A 22002-nucleotide genomic window follows, 5' to 3' on the forward strand; every position below is an offset into this window, starting at 1 on the left:
AGAGGATCCAAATTTAAAGCAGAGGGGTGGCTAATGACAAAAAGAAAATTGCTAAGTGAAAATGCATGGGGATTAAATCCAAATAAGTGGGGTGTAATTCTGGTTCTGTCACAGATTTTAATTTTCACAAAAAATTTTGATTTTTTTTTTTTGAATCTCATCTCTCACACATGAGACTTTGCTTACAGGTTAGAATGGATTTTGCCCTTGTTGGCTGATGGAATTCTCCATTTAAGCCTAATAGAGCAAGTACCTGGATGCTCCTGGGGTCAGGGGGATGCTCCTGTCTCTGCCTGTGCAGGGAATTCAGGGATATGAACCTTTCATCCACCCCATAATCCTGGGATGGGAGGATGAGGAAGCAGAAATTAAAGGTCAAAAAAATAGAGGATCCAAATTTAGAGCAGAGGGGTGGCTAATGACAAAAAGAAAATTGCTAAGTGAAATGGCATGGGATTAAATCAAAATAAATGGAGTGGGATTCTGGCTCTGTGAGAGATTTTCACAAAAAATTTGATTTTTTTCTGAATCTCACCTCTCACACATGATACTTTCCTTAGGGGTTAGGATGGATTTTGCCCTTGTTGGTTGATGTAATTCTCCATTTAAGCTGACTAGAGCAAGCTATGAAAAAAAAGAGCAATTATTTCTTCTTCCATGCCTGCTTTTACCACTTTTGGTGAGCATGGAAACAATGAGAACCATGTTTCATTCATAAGGCAGCCCTGCCTCCGTGTAAATGGCCTTGCCTTTGTTCATCTCTCCTGCCTAAAGCAGCTCCAGAACGCTGGGGAAACAGAGATAAGAGGAGCATTTCAAAATATTTTCTATGTTCAGATTTGCAGGGGGAGTGGGGGGAAAGGAGGAGATCCTTCAAGGATAAAATTCCTTTATTACATCCTTTTATTTCTGGCAGGACTTTTTGAAATGGAATATAATACTGGGATAGAAATGAGGGAAAGGAGAAGATCCTCAGTCAGTTTTTTGTTAGTTTTAAGAATAATCAATTATTTCACCTCTGGGATAAAGTGATTTTTTTATATAGCTACTTAAATTTAAACTTCCCAATAAAGCTTGGTGGGTGTTATTACCTCCATGGGTAAGAAATCCACTGCTGTCCTTGCCATTCATAAATGGGTTTAACAAATTCTTCTCAAAGGGGATTTAAATGTGGGGCATAAAAATCCAACAGCAAAATGACTGCCTAGAGGCAGAGGAAACATTAAATCAGATTTTGGATGCCTGAAGGATGTATTTATAGAATAATTTCAGTTGGAAAAGAATTTTAAGATCATTGAATCCAGCCATCATTAGTTCAGGTGCTGAGGAGGGGATGGAGCAGCATCTCCTGTACCCCAGAAGGGCCTGGGGAAGGAGGGGAATGGTGCCAGTGCTGAATAAATCCAGTGTAAGGAGACCTTGGAGCAGCTTTTAGTGTCCAAAAGTGCCAATGAAAGAGCTGGAGAGGGGCTTTGGATAAAGCCACGCAGGGACAGGACATGGGAAATGGCTTGAAGGTGATATATTTATTTTTTATATATAGGTATATATTTATTATTTATATATAATTACTTTATGTATATTTATTATAAATAATAAAGTATTTATATTTATAATAAATATACATAAAGTAATTATATATAAATAATAAATATATAATATACTTTATATATAAATATTATATATAAAGTATATTATATACATTATATACTTTATAGATATATAAAGTATATAATAATATATATACACTTTATATATATTATTATTATATACTATAATAAGTATATATAATATATATTATATATAATTATATATAAATATATAATTATACTTTATATATATAAAGAATATCATAACATATATACACTTTATATATATACTTATATTATTATATACCATAATAATATAAGTATATATAATATATATAAAATATAATTATATATAAAATATATAATTATACTGTATATAATATATATAATATATTATATCATATAATACATAATATATATTATACATTATATATATTTATTATATAAAGTACAATTATATATTTATATATAATTATATGTAAATAATTATACTTTATATAATAAATATAGATAGTATTTATATATATAAATAATATATAAAATACTTTATATTTAAATATTATATATAAAGGATATTATATGTATTATTTACTAAATATATATATAAAGTGTATTATAATATATATACTTTAAATATGTACTTATATGTATAAATATATACTTATACTTTATACATAATATATTTGTATAATATATAATATATACATTATACCTTATATATATCTATTATGTAAAGTATAATTATATATTTATATATAATTATATGTAAAATATACAATTATACTTTATATAATAAAGATATAAAGTACTTATATATATAAATAATATATAATATACTTTATATATAAATATTATATATAAAATATATTTTATATATATTATATACTATATATATAAAGTGTATTATAATAAATATACTTTAAATATGTGCTTATATATATAAATATATACTTATACTTTATATATAATATATTTGTATAATATATACATTATACATTATATATATTTATTATATAAAGTATATTTATATATTTATATTTAATATATGTAAAATATACAATTATACTTTATATAATAAAGATAGATGGTATTTATATATATAAATAATATATAATATACTTTATATATAAATATTATATATAAAGTATATATTATAGACTATATATAAAGTGTATTATAAGATATATACTTAAAATATGTACTTATATATAAAAATATATACTTATTCTTTATATATAATAAAGTATATATATTATTTATATCCATAAGTACTATAAAGTACTTATGTATATAAATAATAAAGGATCAATAATAAAGGATAAATAATAAAGTGAAGGGGAAGGATCCAGGCTTTGGGTGCCACATTTCCTCTCCTCCCTGAACCCCTTGTGCCCCCTCTGGCGGTGCCAGCTGTGGTGCCAGGGCAGCACAGAGCTCTGGCACCCCGTGCTGGTTTCTGGGGGCACAGGAATTCTGGGGTGCTCTCAGCTTTTCATCAGCACAAATTGCCCAGAGCAGATGGCACACACAGATCTGAGTGCAGTCTCAGGAAGTGCAGGGTGGTTTAATGAGAAGGGAATTATTCCTTCTCCAGGATGTTGCGGTGATAAAATAAAATAACAACAAGTCCTGTTCCTCGTGGTTTGGCAATGCAGGACTTGTCTGTCTGTCTGCCTTGTCTGGAAGTGCCATCTGCAGATTTCCTGGGAGCCTTTGTGTCTGGCTGTCATCTCAAACCTGAAAATCACTCTGGGATTTATTCTGGCAGCAAACAATTCACCTTCCACCCTGCCCACGTCTCTCTGGCCACTGAGGGAAAGCAGGAGCCAAAATGTGCCAGCAAAGATGAGTTGTTGGTGATTTGAGTCAGATGTGATTTGAATCAGAGAATCAGGAAATATTCTGGCTTGGCAGGGACTTAAAAGGATCCTCAAAGTCCAATTCCATCTTTTCTAAGTGTTCATTTCTGATTACAGCTCCACTTCAAAAGAGACCTTGTGCAGACCTAAAATGCCAAGAGCAGACCCTGCCAGAACCATTAATAGATAATTAAAATATCTTTGTCAACTCTTCCACTTTTATTCTGTAACCTCACCATTACTCAGAAACCCCTGCAGAGCTGCAAACCAAGCCCAGGGCACAAGGGACAGAAAAGAAACACTTTTGGAAAAATTAGGGACAGAAAAGATACACTTTTGGAAAAATTAGGGACAGAAAAGAAACACTTTTGGAAAAGTTAAATGTGGTAAAAGTGCCCCCTCTCCTGCCTGAGCTTCTCCACCTGAATATCCCAAACTCAGCAATGCTTCCCCAGTGTTTAATTACCAATAATTCATGGCTGGAGCAGGAATTTACTGGGAGAATTTTTATTTTCCTGATCCCACGGTGCTGTTGCAAACTGGAACCTTCTCCCAGGGAGGTTTTGGCTGCAGCCCAGGCAGAGGCAGTGATGGGGAGAGGCAGGTGCTGCCTTTTTATAGCAGAGCTGCAGGGATGGGGGTGCTGAGGGCAGCTGGGGGGACACAGGAATAAATATTGATTTAATTTCCCTTCTCTCTGCCTTGTTGGATTCATCTGGTAGCTCTGACTTTATCTACTTTTTCTCCCAGATGTGAGAAAAATTATTTGCAAGCTCTGGGATTTTAGGATGGTTTGGAGAGTAATTGTAATTTGCTAATGGGGTTATGAAGTATTGGGGAAAAAACCCTTAAAAAGCAGTTTTTTGGAGAATTTTAATATTTGGGGTTTTTGCTTATGGCTGAATGAATAAACAGGTAGATTCTGTAATTTCACACTTCCCTTGCATTTCTTTTGAACACAAATGAGCAGTTCCAATGTCCTTTAGTTTCTCAGTTTTCCTTTTTCCTTTTAACTTGCACAAATATGAGGAAAAAATTTAAATAATGGCAGAAGAAGGGAAATAAAAGCCATCATAACGTTGTTTAGGGGCTCAGCAGTGAGGCCAAGAAAGCAGAAATGGCACTGCCCAAAATCTGGATGTCTTTAACCTTTTGATTTTGAAGTGACAGCAGAAACCCTCCTAAAATAGTTTATTAAGCAGGAAGTTTCACAAGAAAAATGAGGAAAAAAGGCTCCCCCACCCGACAAAAAACCTCTCAAAATGCCATTGTGTGCTGTCTCAGCATCCCCTGGTGTTTCCAGGGCTGGCACTGAGGATTTGAGGATGCTGAGGGCACCATCAGGGCTCTGTGGCACTGGAGGGTGATGCTGGGGCTCTCTGGGGTCCTTGGTGGGATTTTGGGGTGATGGGAAAATGGAGATGCTGCTTTTGTGAGGGTGGAAATGCTGATTTGGGAGGGTGGAGATGCTGATTTTTGTGAGGGTGGAGATGCTTCTTCAGGGGGTCCAAAATGTTGCTGAATTTTGTGCTCTTCATCCTTGATTTTTTTTCTGGTTATAAACTCAAGCTGCCCACCCCATTTTCCCATTGAAATTGAGGTTGGATTCAAAGCATTTTTTCCAGCAGTTAAATGTGATAAGGCATCCCTTGGTGTCCCCAGAGCTGGCACTGAGGATTTGAGGATGCTGAGGCACCATCAGGGCTCTGTGGCACTGGAGGGTGATGCTGGGGCTCTCTGGGGACCTTGGTGGGATTTTGGGATAATGGGAAAATGGAGATGCTGCTTTTGGGATGATGGAGATGCTGCTTCAAGTGGTCCAAAATGTTGCTGAATTTTGTGCTCTTCATCCTTGATTTTTTCTGGTTATAAACCCAAGCTGCCCACCCCACTTTCCCATTGAAATTTAGGTTGGATTAAAAGCTTTTTTTGGCACTAGTTAAACGTGATAAGCCATCTCCCTGGTGGCAGACCTGGCACTGAGGATTTGAGGATGCTGAGGGCACCATCAGGGCTGTGTGACACTGGAGGGTGATGCTGGGGCTCTCTGGGGTCCTTGGTGGGATTTTGGGGTGATGGGAAAATGGAGATGCTGCTTTTGTGAGGGTGGAAATGCTGATTTTTGGGAGGGTGGAGATGCTGATTTTTGTGAGGGTGGAGATGCTGCTTCAAGTGGTCCAAAATGTTGCTGAATTTTGTGCTCTTCATCCTTGATTTTTTCTGGTTATAAACCCAAGCTGCCCACCCCATTTTCCCACTGAAATTTATGTTTGATTAAAAGCTTTTTTTGGCACTAGTTAAACGTGATAAGGCAGAGGGGGGAGAAAACATTATTTTTAAAAATATTCCCCAACTCTTCCCAATCATGTGTGATGCTCACTGTGACACAATAATTTTCCAACACCACTTTTCAGTTAAATATAGAAGTGCATTTTCTGTTCCTTCCTTCTCTCTGTGAAACAATTGTGCAACTTTCTTTTTTCCTTCACATAATTCTGCATTAAAATGAGCTCCAGGGACTAAAACCAGCCCGGTGTGTAGGCCGGGAGCTGCCTCCTTTCCCTCTGGATATTCCCCTGGGATTTCAGCGCTGTTCTCAATGGGCTGGGGGTGTGTGGCTGTGCTGTGCTGTCCCCTCTGATGTCCCCGTGCTGTCCCCACAGGGAGCATGCAGAGTCCAGAGGGTGGATCAGACTCAGCAGCTTCTGTGGCTCTCCACCCGTCGGGCTCAGCGCAGGCCCCGGTGGTGCAGGCAGTGCCAGCCTCGCAGCAGGTAAGGCACGCACAGCTGGGGATGCTGTTACCATGGAGAAAAGCCCTCCTTCCCCTGGAAGATGCATTTAAATCACAGGTTTTGGTAGTTGGGAGAAGGTTTTTAAGCAGCTCCTTGTGGTAGTGGGGACAACCTGTTGGTAAAGGTGTTCTCCTATGGGTTTGAGCTCTGCCAAGCTTTGCAAGGTGGGGTTTGGGGTTTAATTAATCTAAGGAGGTCACTCTGTGCCAACTGATTTTAACCCCAGATTTTGGTAGTGGGGTGAAGGTTTTTAATCAGCTCCTTGAGGTACTGGGGACAACCTGTTGATAAAGGTGATGTCCTGTGGGTTTGAGCTCTGCCAAGCTTTTAAAGGTTTGGGGTTTAATTTAGGTGTTCAAGGGAGTCATTTTGTGCCAGGGATTTTAATCCCACATTTTGATACTGGGGTGAAGGTTTTTAATCAGCTCCTTGAGGTAGTGGGGACAACCTGTTGATAAAAGTGATGTCCTGTGCATTTGAGTGCTCCCAATCCATATTCAAGCTTTAAAAGGGGGCATTTGTGGTTTAATTTAGGTTCCCAAAGGGGTCACTTTGTACCAGGGATTTTAATTCCACTTTTTGATACTGGGGAGAAGGTTTTTAATCAGTTTCTTGAGGTAGTGGGGACAACCTGTTGATAAAAATGATGTCCTTTGGGTTTGAGTGCTCCCAATGCACATGCAGGCTTTACAAGGTGAGTTCTGGGGTTTAATTTAGGTCCCCAAGGGGGTAACTTTGGTCCAGCTGATTTTAACCCCAGGTTTGATAATGGGGAGAAGGTTTTTAATCAGTTCCTTGAGGTAGAGGGGACAACCTGTTGGTAAAAGTGTTGTCCTGTGAGTTTGAGCACTGCCATACCATGTGCAAGCTTTAAAAGGTTTGGGGTTTAATTTAGGTTCCCAAGGGTGTCATCTTGTGCCAGTTGATTTTAACCCTAGGTTTGATAGTGGGGAGAAGGTTTTAAATCAGTTTCTTGAGGTAGTGGGGACAACCTGTTGGTAAAAATGTTGTCCTGTGAGTTTGAGTGTTCCCCATCCATGTGCAAGCTTTGAGGTTTAATTTAGGTGTTCCAGGGAGTCACTTTGTGCCGGGGATTTTAATCCCAAATTTTGATAGTGGGGAGAGGGTTTTTCATCAGTTCCTTGAGGTCCTGGGCACAGCCTGTTGATAAAAGTGATGTCCTGTGGGTTTGAGCTCTGCTAATCTTTAAAAGGTGGGGTTTGGAGTTTAATTTAGGTTCCCAAGGGAGTCACTTCATGCCAGCTGATCTTAATCCCAGGTTTGGATAGTAGGAAGAAGGTTTTAAATAAGTTCCTTGAGGTAGTGGTGGCAACCTCTTAATAAAGGTGATGTGAGTTTGAGTGCTGCCAATCCCTCTGCAAGCTTTGGGGTTTAATTTAGGTTTCCAAGAGAGTCACTTTGTGCCAGTTGATTTTAATCCCAAATTTTGATAGTGAGGAGAGAGTTTTTAATCAGCTCCTTGAGGTGTGAGGACAGCATGTTAATAAAGGTGTTGTCCTGTGGGTTTGAGCTCTGCCAAGCTTTACAAGGTGGGGTTTGAGATCCCTCCCAACCCAAACCATCCCATGGTCTCTTCCTTGGCTAGGCAGACCCCAACATTTCATTTTGCAGAGGGGGATTTGTGATCATTGCCCATGAATGTGCTGCACTTGGGAGGCCCAACAGGACACAGGCGATGAACAGGAACCACCCAGTGCAAAATGGGAAGAGTTCAGTGAAACTGCTTCATTTTTGTTCCTTTTTCTGCCTTTTGGGGAACTTGCAAAAGAAATTTCTTTCTCAGGAAGCTGGAGGGATGAGAGGATGGGTGGGTGTAACTCAGCTTCATTCTTCTCCAACTCCCAAGGGAGCAGCAGCAGCAGCTGCCATTGGATGCTGATGGAAAGGAACAATTCAGGATTGGGAATTGAAGGAATATTTGACTTTCCAGGAGTCATGGGGTGATGCAGAGTGCTGCTGTCACCTCCCATCCTTGCTGGTGTGGCAGGGCTGGGGACAGCAGTGCCAGGTGTCCCCAGGATCACAGAGTGGATTTGGGTGTGAACAAAGGTTGGAAAACCTTTGGGTTATAAAGTCACCCATGCAGCCTCTGGAATGGAACTGCTGGATTAAGGACTATCCAGGGGATAGTGCTGAAGAGGAGGAGCATGCAGAGCCTTCCTCTCACCAGCAGGACAAAGAAACACTGGGGATGAGCTGCTGGCAGCAGGAATGGTGTGAGGCTGAAACCCTTGTGGAGCACTGGTGGCCCTGTGGGTTTGAGCAGGGTGGCCTCACCTTCCAGGTGGGGATGATTCCTTATCTTGGCTGGAAGGTGATAGCAGAGCACAGAGCCAGGGATGTGGCATCTGGCAAAAGCAATGCCAGAAAATGGGCAGAAAGGAGGAAAAATGGGGTGGTGTTGGCAGGGATCCCAGGATGAGGGAAGCGATGAGAATGTTGACTCCATGTTGCAGAAGGCTGATTGATTATTTTATGATATATATCATATTAAAGGAAGATGATATATTAAAACTATACTAAAAGAATAAAAGAAAGGATTTCATCAGAAGGCTAAAAAGGAATAGAAAGGAATGATAATAAAATCTTGTGACTGACCAGAGGGTCTGAGACAGCTGGATAAGGGAAAAGGGAAAAGGAATGTTCCTCACTCGGGGTCACCAATTGTGGTGGTGTTCACAGGGGTCCCAGGATGAGGGAAGAGATGAGGATCTGACTCCATGTTTCAGAAGGCTGATTTATTATTTTATGGTATATATATTATGTTAAAAGAAAATAATAAACTATACTAAAAGAAGAAAGGATTTCATCAGCAAGGAATGGAATGATAATAAAATCTTGTGACTGACCAGAGAGTTTGAGCCAGCTGGACTGTGATTGGCCATTAATTAAAAACAACCACATGAGACCAATCCCAGAAGCACCTGTTGCATTCCACAGCAGCAGATAATCATTGCTTACATTTCATTTCTGAGGCCTCTCAGCTTCTCAGGAGAAAAAATCCTAACAAAAGGATTTTTCATAAAATATGTCTGTGACAGAGAAAGGAAAGAGTCTTTGATGTAGGTGGCACTGCCAAGGTCTGATTTCAGAAAGGGTTTGTGATGTCCCCATCCTGCACTGGTGAGGAAAAACAGGCCAGGAGATTGCTGAAATGAGTGTAGGATCTCCAGGGAATGCAGCCTGGAGATCTGGGCAATTATCATAAACCTGGAATTCTGCTAGAACTGGATTTCTGGTTGTTACACAGATATGCTGAGAGGGCTAAAAATCATAAATATCCATGGTAGTTATCCATGAGAGTTATTTATGATGGTTATCCATCATAAATATCCATGGTAGTTATCCATGGATATTATTTATCCATGGAAGTTATTTATCCATCATAAATATCCAGGTAGCCGCTAAGTCTCAAGGTTGTTTCTGGGATTTTCTGGCTCTTTATTCTGTTGGCCCATGTAGTATTTGCACTCTCAGAACAAAGAGAGACAGAATTCTCTCTCCCAGGATTTTCCCTGGGATTTTTTCCAGCCCAGGCCAAATCTCCTGGGTGTTTTTAAAGGAATTATCTCCTTGGAGAAGGTTTAAGAGGCCATGGAGATGCTTGGCTGTGTTCCCACTGAATCCTCTCTCTCCATGCCCACACCCCCACGTTTGTTTTGCTGCATCTGAAGGTGCTGAGCACTCTGAGATGTGCTGAAAAAAAAAATGGAGTGTAAGACAGGGGATGCTGGAGGTGACAGAGCCACCAGCACCACAAAATGTCCCCGTGCCCTTGGTGGCAGAGCAGGGAGAAGCAGAACCCCCTGAGTTTGGTGCTGGCAGGAGCTGGGGGGGATTTCCTGCTGCAGGAGGCAGAGCTTGGTTGGGTTCAGCAGCTCCAGGAGAAGGAACTTTGCAGCCAAATGTGGATGTGTGAGGAGAGATCCTTGTTCAGCTGTGCTGAGCTGATCAATTAACTGCTGCATCCTTCCATGGAGGTCTGAAGATGATTCCTGAGAGAAATTTGCCCAAATTCAGGGGGCTGAGCTCATCAATGAACTGCTATTTCCTTTCCTGGAGGTTTGGAGATGATTCCTGGCAAAAATTTGGTCAGATTCAGGGGCTGAGCTCATCAATGAACTGCTACATCCTTCAGTGGAGGATTGGAGGTGATTCCTGGGAAAAATTTGCCCAAATTCAGGGGGCTAAGCTGATCAATGAACTGCTACATCCTTCAATGGAGGTTTGGAGATGATTCCTGGCAAAAATTTGCCCAAATTCAGCAGTTGAATGACAAGCTGAGCTTGTCAATGAATGCTACATCCTTTCCTAGAGGTTTGGAGATGATTCCTGGGAAAAATTTGCCCAAATTCAGGGGCTGAGCTCATCAATGAACTGCTACATCCTTCAGTGGAGGTTTGGAAATCATTCCTGGCAGAAATTTGCCCAAATTCAAGGGGCTAAGCTGATCAATGAACTGCTGCTTCCTTTCCTGGAGGTTTGGAGATGATTCCTGGCAGAAATTTGCCCAAATTCAATAGTTGAATGACAAACTGAGCTTGTCAATGAATGCTACATCCTTTCCTGCAGATTTGGAGATGATTCCTGGCAGAAATTTGCCCAAATTCAGGGGCTGAGCTCATCAATGAACTGCTACATCCTTCAGTGGAGGATTGGAGATGATTCCTGGGAAAAATTTGCCCAAATTCAGGGGGCTGAGCTTATCAATGAACTGAGATAATTCCTGGCAGAAATTTGCCTAAATTCAGGGGGCTGAGCTTATAAATGAACTGAGATGATTCCTGGCAGAAATTTGCCCATACTCAGGGGCTGAGCTCAGGATGGTGCACCTTGGGAGGGTGGGGACCATGGGGACACAAATCCCAGGATGCTGCTGTTGGTGTCAAACTGGCCATGAAATTTGGGGAGGGAGCACCTGGCTCAGCTGTGTTATGGACTGAAATTGTCTCTTCCTGTATCTTTTCCTTGCAGAGGGTTTTGGTCCAGGCCACAGGCTCTGCTCCCAAAGGGGCACAGATGCAGCAAATCTCTGTTCCCAGAGTCCAGCAGGTTCCACAGCAGGTAATGAACCCAGCCAGGTCCCCAATCCCGCTTCTGAATCTCTGCCACATCCAAAAACATCCCCATTAAAGACTTGTGGGCACTCACAGAGCTGGCATCACTTTCTCCAGCTCTCTCCTCCTTTCTTTTTGACAAAAGAAACTCTCAAGATGTTTGAAGTTTAGGAAAAAACCTTTGCTGTAGCAGTTGTCTTTCATGTATTTGAAGATTTGATGGATGCTTTCAACTTCAATTTAAAAGCATTTATTAAATCAAAGTTAAATTAAAATTAAAGACGTTTTTTAGAGGCAAAATGTTTGTTTGTTTGTTTTTAATTAAACAAATTTACTGCCTGCATGTGGCTCCATAGGAAGATTTGGTGCCAGAGAGCCATGCAAGTGTTTTTATTTATTTGAACTTTGCCTTTTCCAGGGCTTGTTTCCTAAGAAACCAGGGATATGTGGTGCTGCTCCATGTGAACAGCAAGTCTGACCTCCTTATCTTTAGTAATTTTTTTCCTTTAGTGATTTTTTATTTGGTTTCTCCATTTCATGGGGGAAAAAAATTCTGACCCTCTTAATTTATCTTTTTTTTTTGTGATTTTTTATTTGATTTTTTATTTTATTTATTTTTCCTCCATTTCAGGGGGGCAAATCCTTCCCCCCAGAGTAACAAAAAAGGGGCTGGGGTGCAGCTGGACACTGTCAGGTTCCCCTCTGATGGAAAAGCTGCAGAATGAGCTCAGCCCTGTTAGCCCCAGACCTTATTTATCTATTTTAACTTGACCTTTGAAAATAAAAACCTCCTTTTCTTTGGCATTCCTAAGCATGGAGGGGAGGACGGGCAGGCAGGATGGTTTTTTGTTTGGTTTTTTGGGGTTTTTAGGTTTGTGGTGTTGTTGTTGTTGTTTTAGTGTTTGTTTTGTTCTGTTTTGGGGAGGGTTTCTGGGTTTGTTGGGTTTTTTTATTTTTTGGGGGGTTTTGGGTTTGTTTTGTTGTTCTTGATTTATTGTCTGGGGTTTTTTTGGTTTTGGGGTCTTTTAGGGGTTTTTTTGTTTGTTTTGGGGTTTTTTAGGGTTCTTTGTTTGTTTTTGGGTTTTTTAGGGTTTTAGAGTTTGTTTTGTTGTTGTTCTCGTTTATTGTTTGGGTTTTTTTGTTTTGGGGTTTTTTAGGGTTCTTTTTTGTTGTTGTTTTGGGTTTTTTGGGGGATTTTGGGTGTTTTTTGGGTGTTTTTGGTTTTTTGGGGTTTTTTGTTTTGTTTGGTGGTTTTGGGGGGTTTTTTGGGGTTTTTTGTTTTGTTTGGTGGTTTTGGGGGGTTTTTTGGGGTTTTTTGGCTTTGTTTTTTGGGGGTTTTTTGTTTGGTTTGGGTTTTTTTGGTAGGTTTTTTGTTGGTTTTTTTGTTTTTTTGGGGGGGGGAGTTTTGGGGTTTTTTTGTGGGTTGGGTGGAGGGTTTTTTGGGGGTTTTTTGGGGTTGTTTTTTGTGGGTTTTTTTTTGTTTGTTTGGGGCTTTTTTTGTTTGGTTTTTTTGTTTTTGGGGTTTTTTTGGGTTTTGTTTTTTGGGGGGTTTTTTTGTTTTGTTTTGGGGTGTTTTTTTTGTTTTTGGTGGGGTTTTGTTTTGTTTTGGTTTGGTTTTTTGTGGGGTTGTTTGTTTGTTTGTTTGTTTGTTTTTTGGTTTTTGGTTTTTTTTTTTTTTTTGTTTGGTTGGTTTTTTTGTTTTGTTTTGTTTTTCTGGGTTTTTTTTAAAGAAAGGCAGAGTGTCAAGGTAAGGTTGGAGCTGTGCATTTTACCCAGCACTTCCTGAGCGCCCCCTGCCCTGTTGGTGCCCGTTGCAGGTGCAGTCTGTGCAGCACGTTTATCCAGCCCAGGTGCAGTATGTGGAAGGAGGAGAAGCTGTTTACACCAATGGAACCATGTAAGAACCTCCCTGAGCTGTTCAGGTGCTGTGCTGGGTGTGAGGGTGATTTCCAGCCCTGGGGGTGTTCTCCTCATGGAGGGATTGTTCTCCAGGGAATCCTGGTCATGAAATTTGTCTGAGAACTTTGCATGGTGCCATGGGGAGTTTTAGGAATGGAACTTTCAGAGGAAAGAGGGGCTGTTGGAAGATTTTATAGACTTAAAGAATCCTAGAATTGCCTGGGTTGGAAAAGACCTTCAATCCCATCTCCTTCCAACTCCCCAGCACCTTCCACCATCCCAGGCTGCTCCAAGCCTTGTCCAACCTGGCCTTGGGCATTGTAGGGATGGAGCAGCCACAGCTGTGCCAGGGCCTCTCCATTCTTAGAATTTCCTCTTCCTCCTGCCAGCTGTGCCCATTTTGTTCCTCATTTTGGCCTTCCTCACCCCAGGTCCTCAGGAGGAGCTGCCCTCACCATGAGCTTGTGCTGTGGGGCCAACTGATCCCATTCCCACTGTCAGAAACAACTGTTCAATTTTACAATTTCAAATTTTTATTAAACCTTAACAAAAATTACAACAAAGAATTTTTTTTTAAATAAGGAATGTAATAAATTTTTAAATAATTTTTAAAATATTTTTTTTTGAATAAGGAAAAGGTTTTCAGCATTGGGAGTCCCTGTGACTGTCAGCCACATGGCTCATCTACAAAATATCTATCTCTTAATTGTAAGAGCCAACTATGACATTATTTATCTGTAACAAACCCCCCTTTTCCTTTTCTATAAGTCATTTGGCTCAAACAGTTAACTCATTTTTTTATTTGGATAATTTACCCTTACTTCTCAAAAAAAAGAAATCAAAATAATTTTTACCAACATCTGTTGATGTGGGCAAGGACAGTGGGAACAGGAAAAATTTTATTTGGAAATGGACAAAATGGGATTACAGAGGTTATTTCAGTCTTGTTCTTTAGTCTCTGTTGGATTAAAGACAGCTGAGCAATGTTGGAGGTGTGGTATATTTCTTGTTCCACTTTACCATGCCTATGGGGTTGCAAACAAGGAGAAGAATCTTACAGTGGGAGCAGAAAAAATTTTATTTGGAAATGGACAAAATGGGATTAATTAACAAGAAATTAATTTGGTCTTGCTCTTTAGTCTCTGTTGGATTAAGAGACAATTGAGGAATGTTGGATTCTGGTATGACTTTCTTGTTCCACCTTACCATGCCTCTGGGGTTGTGAACAACAAGAAGAATCTTACAGTGGGAACAGGAAAAGTTTTATTTGGAAATGTCCAAAATGGGATTACAGAAGTTAATTTGATGTTGCTCTTTATTCTCTGCTGGATTAGGGGACAACTGAGGGTTGATAGAGGTGTGGTATATTTCTTGTTCCAAATTTACCATGCCTACCGGGTCGTGAACAACAAGAATGATCTTACAGTGGGAACAGGAAAAGTTTTATTTGGAAATGGACAAAATGGGATTACAGAAATTGCTCTTTAGTTCCTGTTGGATTAGGGGACACATGAGGGTTGATAGAGGTATGGTATATTTCTTGTTCCCAATTTACCATGCCTACAGGGTCGTGAACAACAAGAATAGTCTTACAGTGGGAACAAGAAAAGTTTTATTTGGAAATGGACAAAATGGGATTACAGAAGTTAATTTGGTTTTGCTCTTTATTCTCTGCTGGATTAGGGGACAACTGAGGGTTGATAGAGGTGTGGTATATTTCTTGTTCCCAATTTACCATGCCTACAGGGTCGTGAACAACAAAAATCTTACAGTGGGAACAGGAAAAGTTTTATTTGGAAATGGACAAAATGGGATTACAGAAGTTGCTCTTTAGTTCCTGTTGGATTAGGGGACAACTGAGAGTTGATAGAGGTGTGGTATATTTCTTGTTCCCGCCTTACCCTACCTACAGGTATGGTATATTTCTTGTTCCCGCCTTACCATACCTACGTGGTTGTGAACAAGAATAATCTCAGTGGCGAACACAAGGGCTAACCTTTAACACCACGGGTTTCCTGACACTCCTCCAGCTTTCTGAAGCTGTCCAGCACAGATTCCCTCTCTTTTGTCCCCTGCCCAGACGAGCTGCCTACTCGTACAGCAGCGAGGCGCAGATTTACGCCCCCGCCAGCGCCGCGCCCTATTTCGAAGCGCAGGGAGGAGGAGGAGGAGGAGGAGCTCAGGTGACTACAGCGACATCCTCTCCTACAGCCATTCCCTCTCACAACATGGTGGGCATCACCATGGACATTGGGGGAAGTCAGATCCTCTCCGGCTCGGGAGCCTATCTCATTCATGGGGGGCTGGAGAACTCTAGACATTCTCTGTCTCACACCTCACGCTCCTCTCCAGCAACGGTATGTAGCCCTGCAGGCACCTCAGCAAGGGGGCCAGCAATGATTCCAAAGGGATCTGAAAAGCCTTCAGAAAATTTAACTGACCTGGCATTGTCGTTGTTTGTGTCTATGAGTGCAAGGGGGAGAATAGACACTGGTGTTATACATTTATTTTTCAGTTTGGATTGCCCCTCTTGCTCAGATCGCTGAAATGATCAGCAGCATTAGGGAAGAGAAAGCATTAATCAGTCAAATATTAATAAAGCATTAATCATTCAAATATTAATAAAGGATTACATTTGATTTGATACATTGATTACATTGTCCAAAACAATATATTTTGGTTTTTAATGATTTGGCCCCTGTTTTCTACTGTAAATTTGTCTGCATTTACATTTTGATTTTTAATGATTTGGCCCTGTTTTCTACTGTAAATTTGTCTCTATTTACATTTTGGGTTTTAATGATTTGGCCCTGTTTTCTACTGTAAATTTGTCTCTATTTACATTTTGGGTTTTAATGATTTGGCCCCTGTTTTCTACTGTAAATTTGCCTCTATTTACGTTTTGGTTTTTAATGATTTGGCCCTGTTTTCTACTGTAAATTTGTCTCTATTTACATTTTGGGTTTTAATGATTTGGCCCTGTTTTCTACTGTAAATTTGTCTGCATTTACGTTTTGGTTTTTAATGATTTGGCCCCTGTTTTCTACTGTAAATTTTTCTCTATTTATATTTTCTACTAAGTCGATCTCACATATGCTTACCCAAAATATTGAAATATGTCTTCAATTGTGAAGAGACCTGGGACAATCTTCCTTAACCCATTGGATAATTATTATTATTAATTTAATTTGGAAATGGAGAAAATGTGATTAATTAACAAATTAACAATAGGTTAATTCGGTCTTGCTCTCTAATCTCTGTTGAATTAAGAGACAATTGAGGAATGATGAAGGTGTGAACATAAGTTATGTGCAAGCTGATCATGCTGAGTGCACAGTGATCAAAAACCCTTTGTGTATACATCTCCTACACCATTGTGTATTCTGCCCTTGCCATATGTTTAGAAAATGTCTTTTAGGGGTGATATTGATGAAACAGAAATGGTTTAAAGTTCTGATTTCTCTCTTTGGAGGGTGTCTCTCCAGCTGCCAGCTGTGGCAGGTGCTGGAGCACATCTGTGTGGGACTGAGGGTTACAGCTCTTCACCCAAAACAGCCTTTTTGCTGCAAGGGCTTTTTGGTTTGGGAATCTCCCAGCCCTGAGCAGCTGCCAGGAGTGTTTGCAGCTCATTTCCTGCTCACCTCCCTCTGCAGACTTCTGTGTGTTTATGCATTCAAATATAAATATAAATACTAATGTAGGTGTAATTCAGGGTATGTAGCCAGAATTTCAAATGTGAGCAGCATCACTAGGGAGAAAAACAGGAGCTGTTGCTACCGAGGACTCATGTAAATCTGGCCTGTTAAGTTGTGCTTTATTTCCCACTGAGTTTTTGAATATAGATTTTATGGTTTTTGAATCTGTGTGCCTTGAAAGGTTGCTTTGATCCTGTGCTCTGCTCTTGGGTAGGCATAGGAGAAAATTCCTTGGTTTGGGTGGAAGAGAAAATGACAGATATTGAGATTCTTTTCTTGAGTGAGAATTGTCTCTGTGTGTATTTTAACTGTTCGTAGTTAAAAATTAGCACTGGAGCATTTGGATTTTACTTAAAGTTATTATTTGGAAGCATCACCTGTGTGGGACTGCATGTTACAAAACTGCACAACTTTACTCTTGGATTTTTGGGGGATTTTTAAAATGTTGTTGTTTGGGGTTTTTGTAATTTCCATGGTGATAAGCACGATATAAAAGCCCAAGTGGAAAATATGTCAGTAGAAATATCCCATGAATGGATTTAGTTGATGGCTATTACATGAGATAAGGCTGTTCTGCAAAACAAAACAAAAAAAAAAGAGATTTAGAAAATGACCTTTATAGAAATACATCTGAGATAAATCCACTCTGTTGCATGTACAGATGAGCTTTCTGAAGGTATTTTAACACAAAATAGCTGAGGAAGGGGTGGAAAAGGTGGGAAAGAGCCTGGCAGGTAATGCAGAGCTGTGTCTGTGTGTGGCTGTCTGTCCTTCCAGCTCAGACCAGGGTCAGAGGGGGCTGGAGCAGAGCCTGGACTGCTTGGAATTAATGCTGGAATAATTTGGTTTGGGATTTTAGAGCCCATCCAGTGCCAGCCCTGCCATGGCAGGGACATCTCCCACTGTCCCAGGTGCTCCAACCCTGTCCAGCCTGGCCTTGGGCACTGCCAGGGATCCAGGGGCACCACCAGGAGGGATGGGTGGCTTAAGGACAGCAGGAACTGAACCAAATCCTTTTGGACTTTATTTTCTGTTTTAATGTCCAGCCTAAAGAGAGACTGGGAAAGGCTGGTTTGTATTTTTGTTGGTTTTTTGTGGGGGGTTAGTTCTGGGGTTAATTCTGTGTCTGTTTGGGGGTGGTTGTGGAGTGATGATGACAGCTGGTTATTGTTTTTGATACTAGGAAATATAGAGGAAGGTTAATTGAAAGTATATTGGTGACAGAGAGGCCAGATTGGGGCAGGACTGGGAGCTGTGTGGGAGGAAAGGAAAGCAGAGCCAGGGAAAAAAGGGTTTTTGCCCTGGCCTTGGAGATGGACATCAGAGTGGTCAGAGATGGGGAATGAGAGGGATTGGAGGTGTTGAGGGCAAGGAGGGCACCTCCAGAGGAAAATTGAAATATTGGGATACTCCAGGATTAGCAGTGGTCCTCAGGAGGCTGAGAGATGTTTGGTGCACCAAAGAAAAATCTTGAGATACTTCAAGAAAGCTCTTAGGAAACCTTCCCTCTGTGCTGGAGCACCAATGTTCTGCTCAAACAGCACAGGGAACATTCAATATCTGTGCCAGCACTGCATTATTAATCTTCACCTAAATTAGCCTGGACCAAGAGAGGAAATCCTTGAGACCTCCCTCAAGTGGGGCCTCAGAGCTCTTCACCTTCCTGCAGAGCTGCTCAAGAGTTTTTGGTTTTTCCCCTGTGACAGTTTTTATTGCAGATGCAAGGTGTCCTTTTGGATGGGACATCTGCCAACAGCACAAGCCAGGCAGCGTTTCTGGGCTTGCCTCAGAGCTGCTGCTCAAACAACCCCTGAGCAGGCAGAGGAAGGAAATTGGGTCTCCCTCTGCCTCTGAGTCATTTCCTGAAGGCTGTGTCAGCACTCAGGCTCTGCTTCCTCGTGGTACATCATGGTGTGGGGTAGTGAAACCCCAATAATGTGAGCCTGAATGGGGTGAGGCAATGAGACCCCAATAATCAGAGCCTGAATTGGGAGAGGTTTGAGGCAATGAAACCCCACTAATCTGAGCCTGAACTGAGGGAGAAGTGAAGCAGTGAAACCCCACTAATCTGAGCCTGAATTGGGGTGAAGCAGTGAGACCCCACTAATCTGAGCCCCAAAAATATGAGCCTGAATTGGGTGGGATGTGAGGCAGTGAGACCCCACTAATCTAAGCCTGAATTGGGGGATATGTGGGGCAGTGAGACCCCACTAATTTGAGCCTGAATTGGGTGAGGTTTGAGGCAATGAAACCCCACTAATCTGAGCTTGAACTGGGGGAGAAGTGAGGCTGTGGAACCCCACTAATCTGAGCCTGAATTGGGTGAAATGTGAGGCAGTGAAACCCCAAAAATATGAGCCTGAAGTGGGTGGGATGTGAGGCAGTGAAACCCCAAAAATATGAGCCTGAATTGGGTGGGATGTGAGGCAGTGAGACCCCACTAATCTAAACCTGAACTGGGGGATGTGTGGGGCAGTGAAACCCCACTAGACTGAGCCTGAATTGGGGAGGAGTGAGGCAGTGAGACCCCACTAATCTGAGCCTGAATTAAGGGAGAAGTGAGACAGAGACCCCATTAATCTGAGCCTGAATTGGGGAAGGTGTGAGACAGTGACACCCCACTAATCTGGGCCTGAATTGGGGGAGAAGTGAGGCAGTGAAACCCCAATAATCTGAGTTTAAATTGGATGAAGTGTGAGGCAGTGAGACCCCACTAATCTGAGCCTGAATTTAGGGAGAACCCCTCCAGAAGTAGTTCCACTTTGGGGTGGAACAAGGGACTGTGCTGGAGGTGGTGCCACCTTCACACCTGGATGTGGTTGCTGGATGTCACCTCAGAAGCTGGGTCTGATGTCTGCTCTGCCACCCTGCTGTGACAGAGCCTGGCTTTGTGCAGGGCTGGGTTTATCTGATCTCCACTGTGGCTGAGTCAGGGCAGGCAGGAGGCCATGGACAGGGACACGTCATCTGCAGATGTTTTGTGGGTGTGCCCTCAAAGTGTTAAATGAGGACAGAGCAGAGCTCTGGCTGCAGGTTCTGTGTCCTTGTCCTGCCTGGGCACAGCCAACAGGGTTTGGGACACCTCAAACAGGGAACATCTGCTGGAAACAAACAGGTTCTGTTCTTGCCAGGCTCTAATGTGGGGTTTGGGGAGGTTTGAGGATTGTTTTTTCCTGTAGGGGAGCACTGGAGTTTTGGGACCAGCAGCCATCTGCTCAAGGAGCCCAGGTTCTGCTCCAGCAGCAGAATGGAAAAGACAAGAAGGGTTCAGGAGAGGCTTGAGGCACAAGGCAGCATCCACAGCTGGGCTGAAGGGGAGCAGGAGGCAGCCAGGGGGTGAGGGGCTCCTCAGGAGCCAGGAAATCTCACCTTGGCTGCTCTGAGATCAACAGAAACCAGAACAGGCAGCACCAAATGTTCCAGCCTGGCTTCTGGGGGAGAAATCACCCAAGTGAAATCTGGCTCTGCCTTCTTCCCTTTGCAGCTCTCAGCAGCAGAGAGCCCTCACCCATTCCTAACCATGCACTCTCCCAGCTTTATTTAATTTTTAGGGTTTTTGACAAAATATGAAGAGGTGACCAAGTCATTATTGCCAGTTCTCATTGGAAAACTGAGGTCCAACTCTGCAGCCAATCTCTGGCCATTCCAGTTCATGCACTCTCCTTGCACCCCAATTTTAGTTAATTTTTTAGATTTTTTGACAAAATATTAAGAGGTGACCTAGTCATTATTGCCAGCTCTCCTTGGAAAGCCTGGGTCCAGCTCTGCAGCCAATCTCTGCAGCGCATCTGCCTGGTGATGGTTTGCTCTCAGCAGGAAGGGAAAAAGAGGAGGAAAATTGCTTTTTTTATATAAATAGGCAGTGCTTTTAGTGGAAGATAAACCCCTCCTGGCCTTGCTTTGTCACCCCTGTGGGGATCCCTGCTGTGTTTCCATTTGCATGTCCCAGTAACGCCTCTGCAGCTCCATCCACATCTGTTTGCCTCTTTTTCACCAGCTTGTTGATATAAAGCATTAATCATTCAAATATTAATAAAGAAACAATAATCCTGGCTGTTGCTAACTATCTGATTTCCTTTCTTTTTCCTTTTTTTTTTTTTTGTTTTCTCTCTCTCTCTCCTGTGCACGTTTTTCTTTAGCTTGAAATGGCGATTGAAAACCTACAAAAAAATGAAGGGATAACATCACACAAAAGCAGTTTGCTCAACAGCCATGTAAGTTACAATCAGAATTTACAACCTTTTCCCCTGCTTTGGTAGGAGAATTATTTCTTTGGTGTATTCAACAGCATGAGGCACTCAAAAGCAGCCTGTGATTGAGCTGTGCTGCCCAAAGCAGCCCATTCCCAAGGAAAATTAGGCTGCAAAAAGTGCCATGTGATAATGTTTGCTGCTGAGATGCTCAGGAGTCTGTTATTTATTCATAATAAACATAAATGTGTTTATTTATTTCATCTGCCTTGCAATGGAAATTGCTGGCAATCAGATAAACACATTGGAGGAAGTTCTTTTTCCTTTTATTGGAACAGAAACGTGGCTGGAAAATTACTTGTAAATGCAGAGGCATGACTTGGTGTGAATTGTGACAGATGCCCCTCAACCAAAAGCCTCTGAATGCCTTTTTCCCCTCTCTCTGTGCCTCAGGAAGCCCATTCCTGTCACAATGCTGTGCTAAATCCATGTGCTGGGCCTCTCTCTCACTGTGCCGAGGATTTCCCTGCTTTGTGTGATATTCCCACTGTTCTGCTGGGCCTTTGCATCCTGGCTTGTGGCTCCCATGCAGGAACACTGAGGGTTGAGCACATGCTTGGGTGAGATTTGGGTTGATCCAGGTCATGTTGGGGTTCCTGGACTTTGTTTTCCCTGTGTTTGGATGGAGCTCAAGCATGTCCTGCACCCATAAATCCCATGCACAAAGTGGTGTTTCTCTGCTCTAACAGGTTTTCTCTGGGTTTGGGGGCTGGTTTGTTGTCATTCTTAGGGTGAAAAAGAAAAACCTTTGGCTTCTTCACCCTGAGACAACAAAAGGAACTTTAAACTAGTCTGATTATTTATTCTGATTTCAAACTCCAGGCCAGGGCTCCTGAGG

At 41.7% G+C, this 22002-nt stretch overlaps 1 protein-coding gene across 8 annotated transcripts in view; it reads left to right on the forward strand.

The window, feature by feature from the left end:
* Positions 1-22002, forward strand: part of RFX2 (regulatory factor X2) — an 86923-nt gene that overhangs the window by 44260 nt on the left and 20661 nt on the right. For 3 of the 8 annotated variants that reach the window (XM_074528557.1, XM_074528558.1, XM_074528559.1), the window contains exons 2-6: positions 6112-6221; positions 11238-11327; positions 13138-13217; positions 15300-15576; positions 21054-21128. In XM_074528557.1, coding sequence (XP_074384658.1) covers positions 6117-6221; positions 11238-11327; positions 13138-13217; positions 15300-15576; positions 21054-21128 — 627 coding nt within the window. In that variant the 5' untranslated portion in view covers positions 6112-6116. The remainder of the gene's footprint in view (positions 1-6111; positions 6222-11237; positions 11328-13137; positions 13218-15299; positions 15577-21053; positions 21129-22002) is intronic. The other 5 variants (XM_074528561.1, XM_074528562.1, XM_074528563.1 and 2 more) reach the window with 3 other exon arrangements.

This window comes from Zonotrichia albicollis, chromosome 29 (genome assembly GCF_047830755.1).
Source record: "Zonotrichia albicollis isolate bZonAlb1 chromosome 29, bZonAlb1.hap1, whole genome shotgun sequence".
Lineage (NCBI taxonomy): Eukaryota > Metazoa > Chordata > Aves > Passeriformes > Passerellidae > Zonotrichia > Zonotrichia albicollis.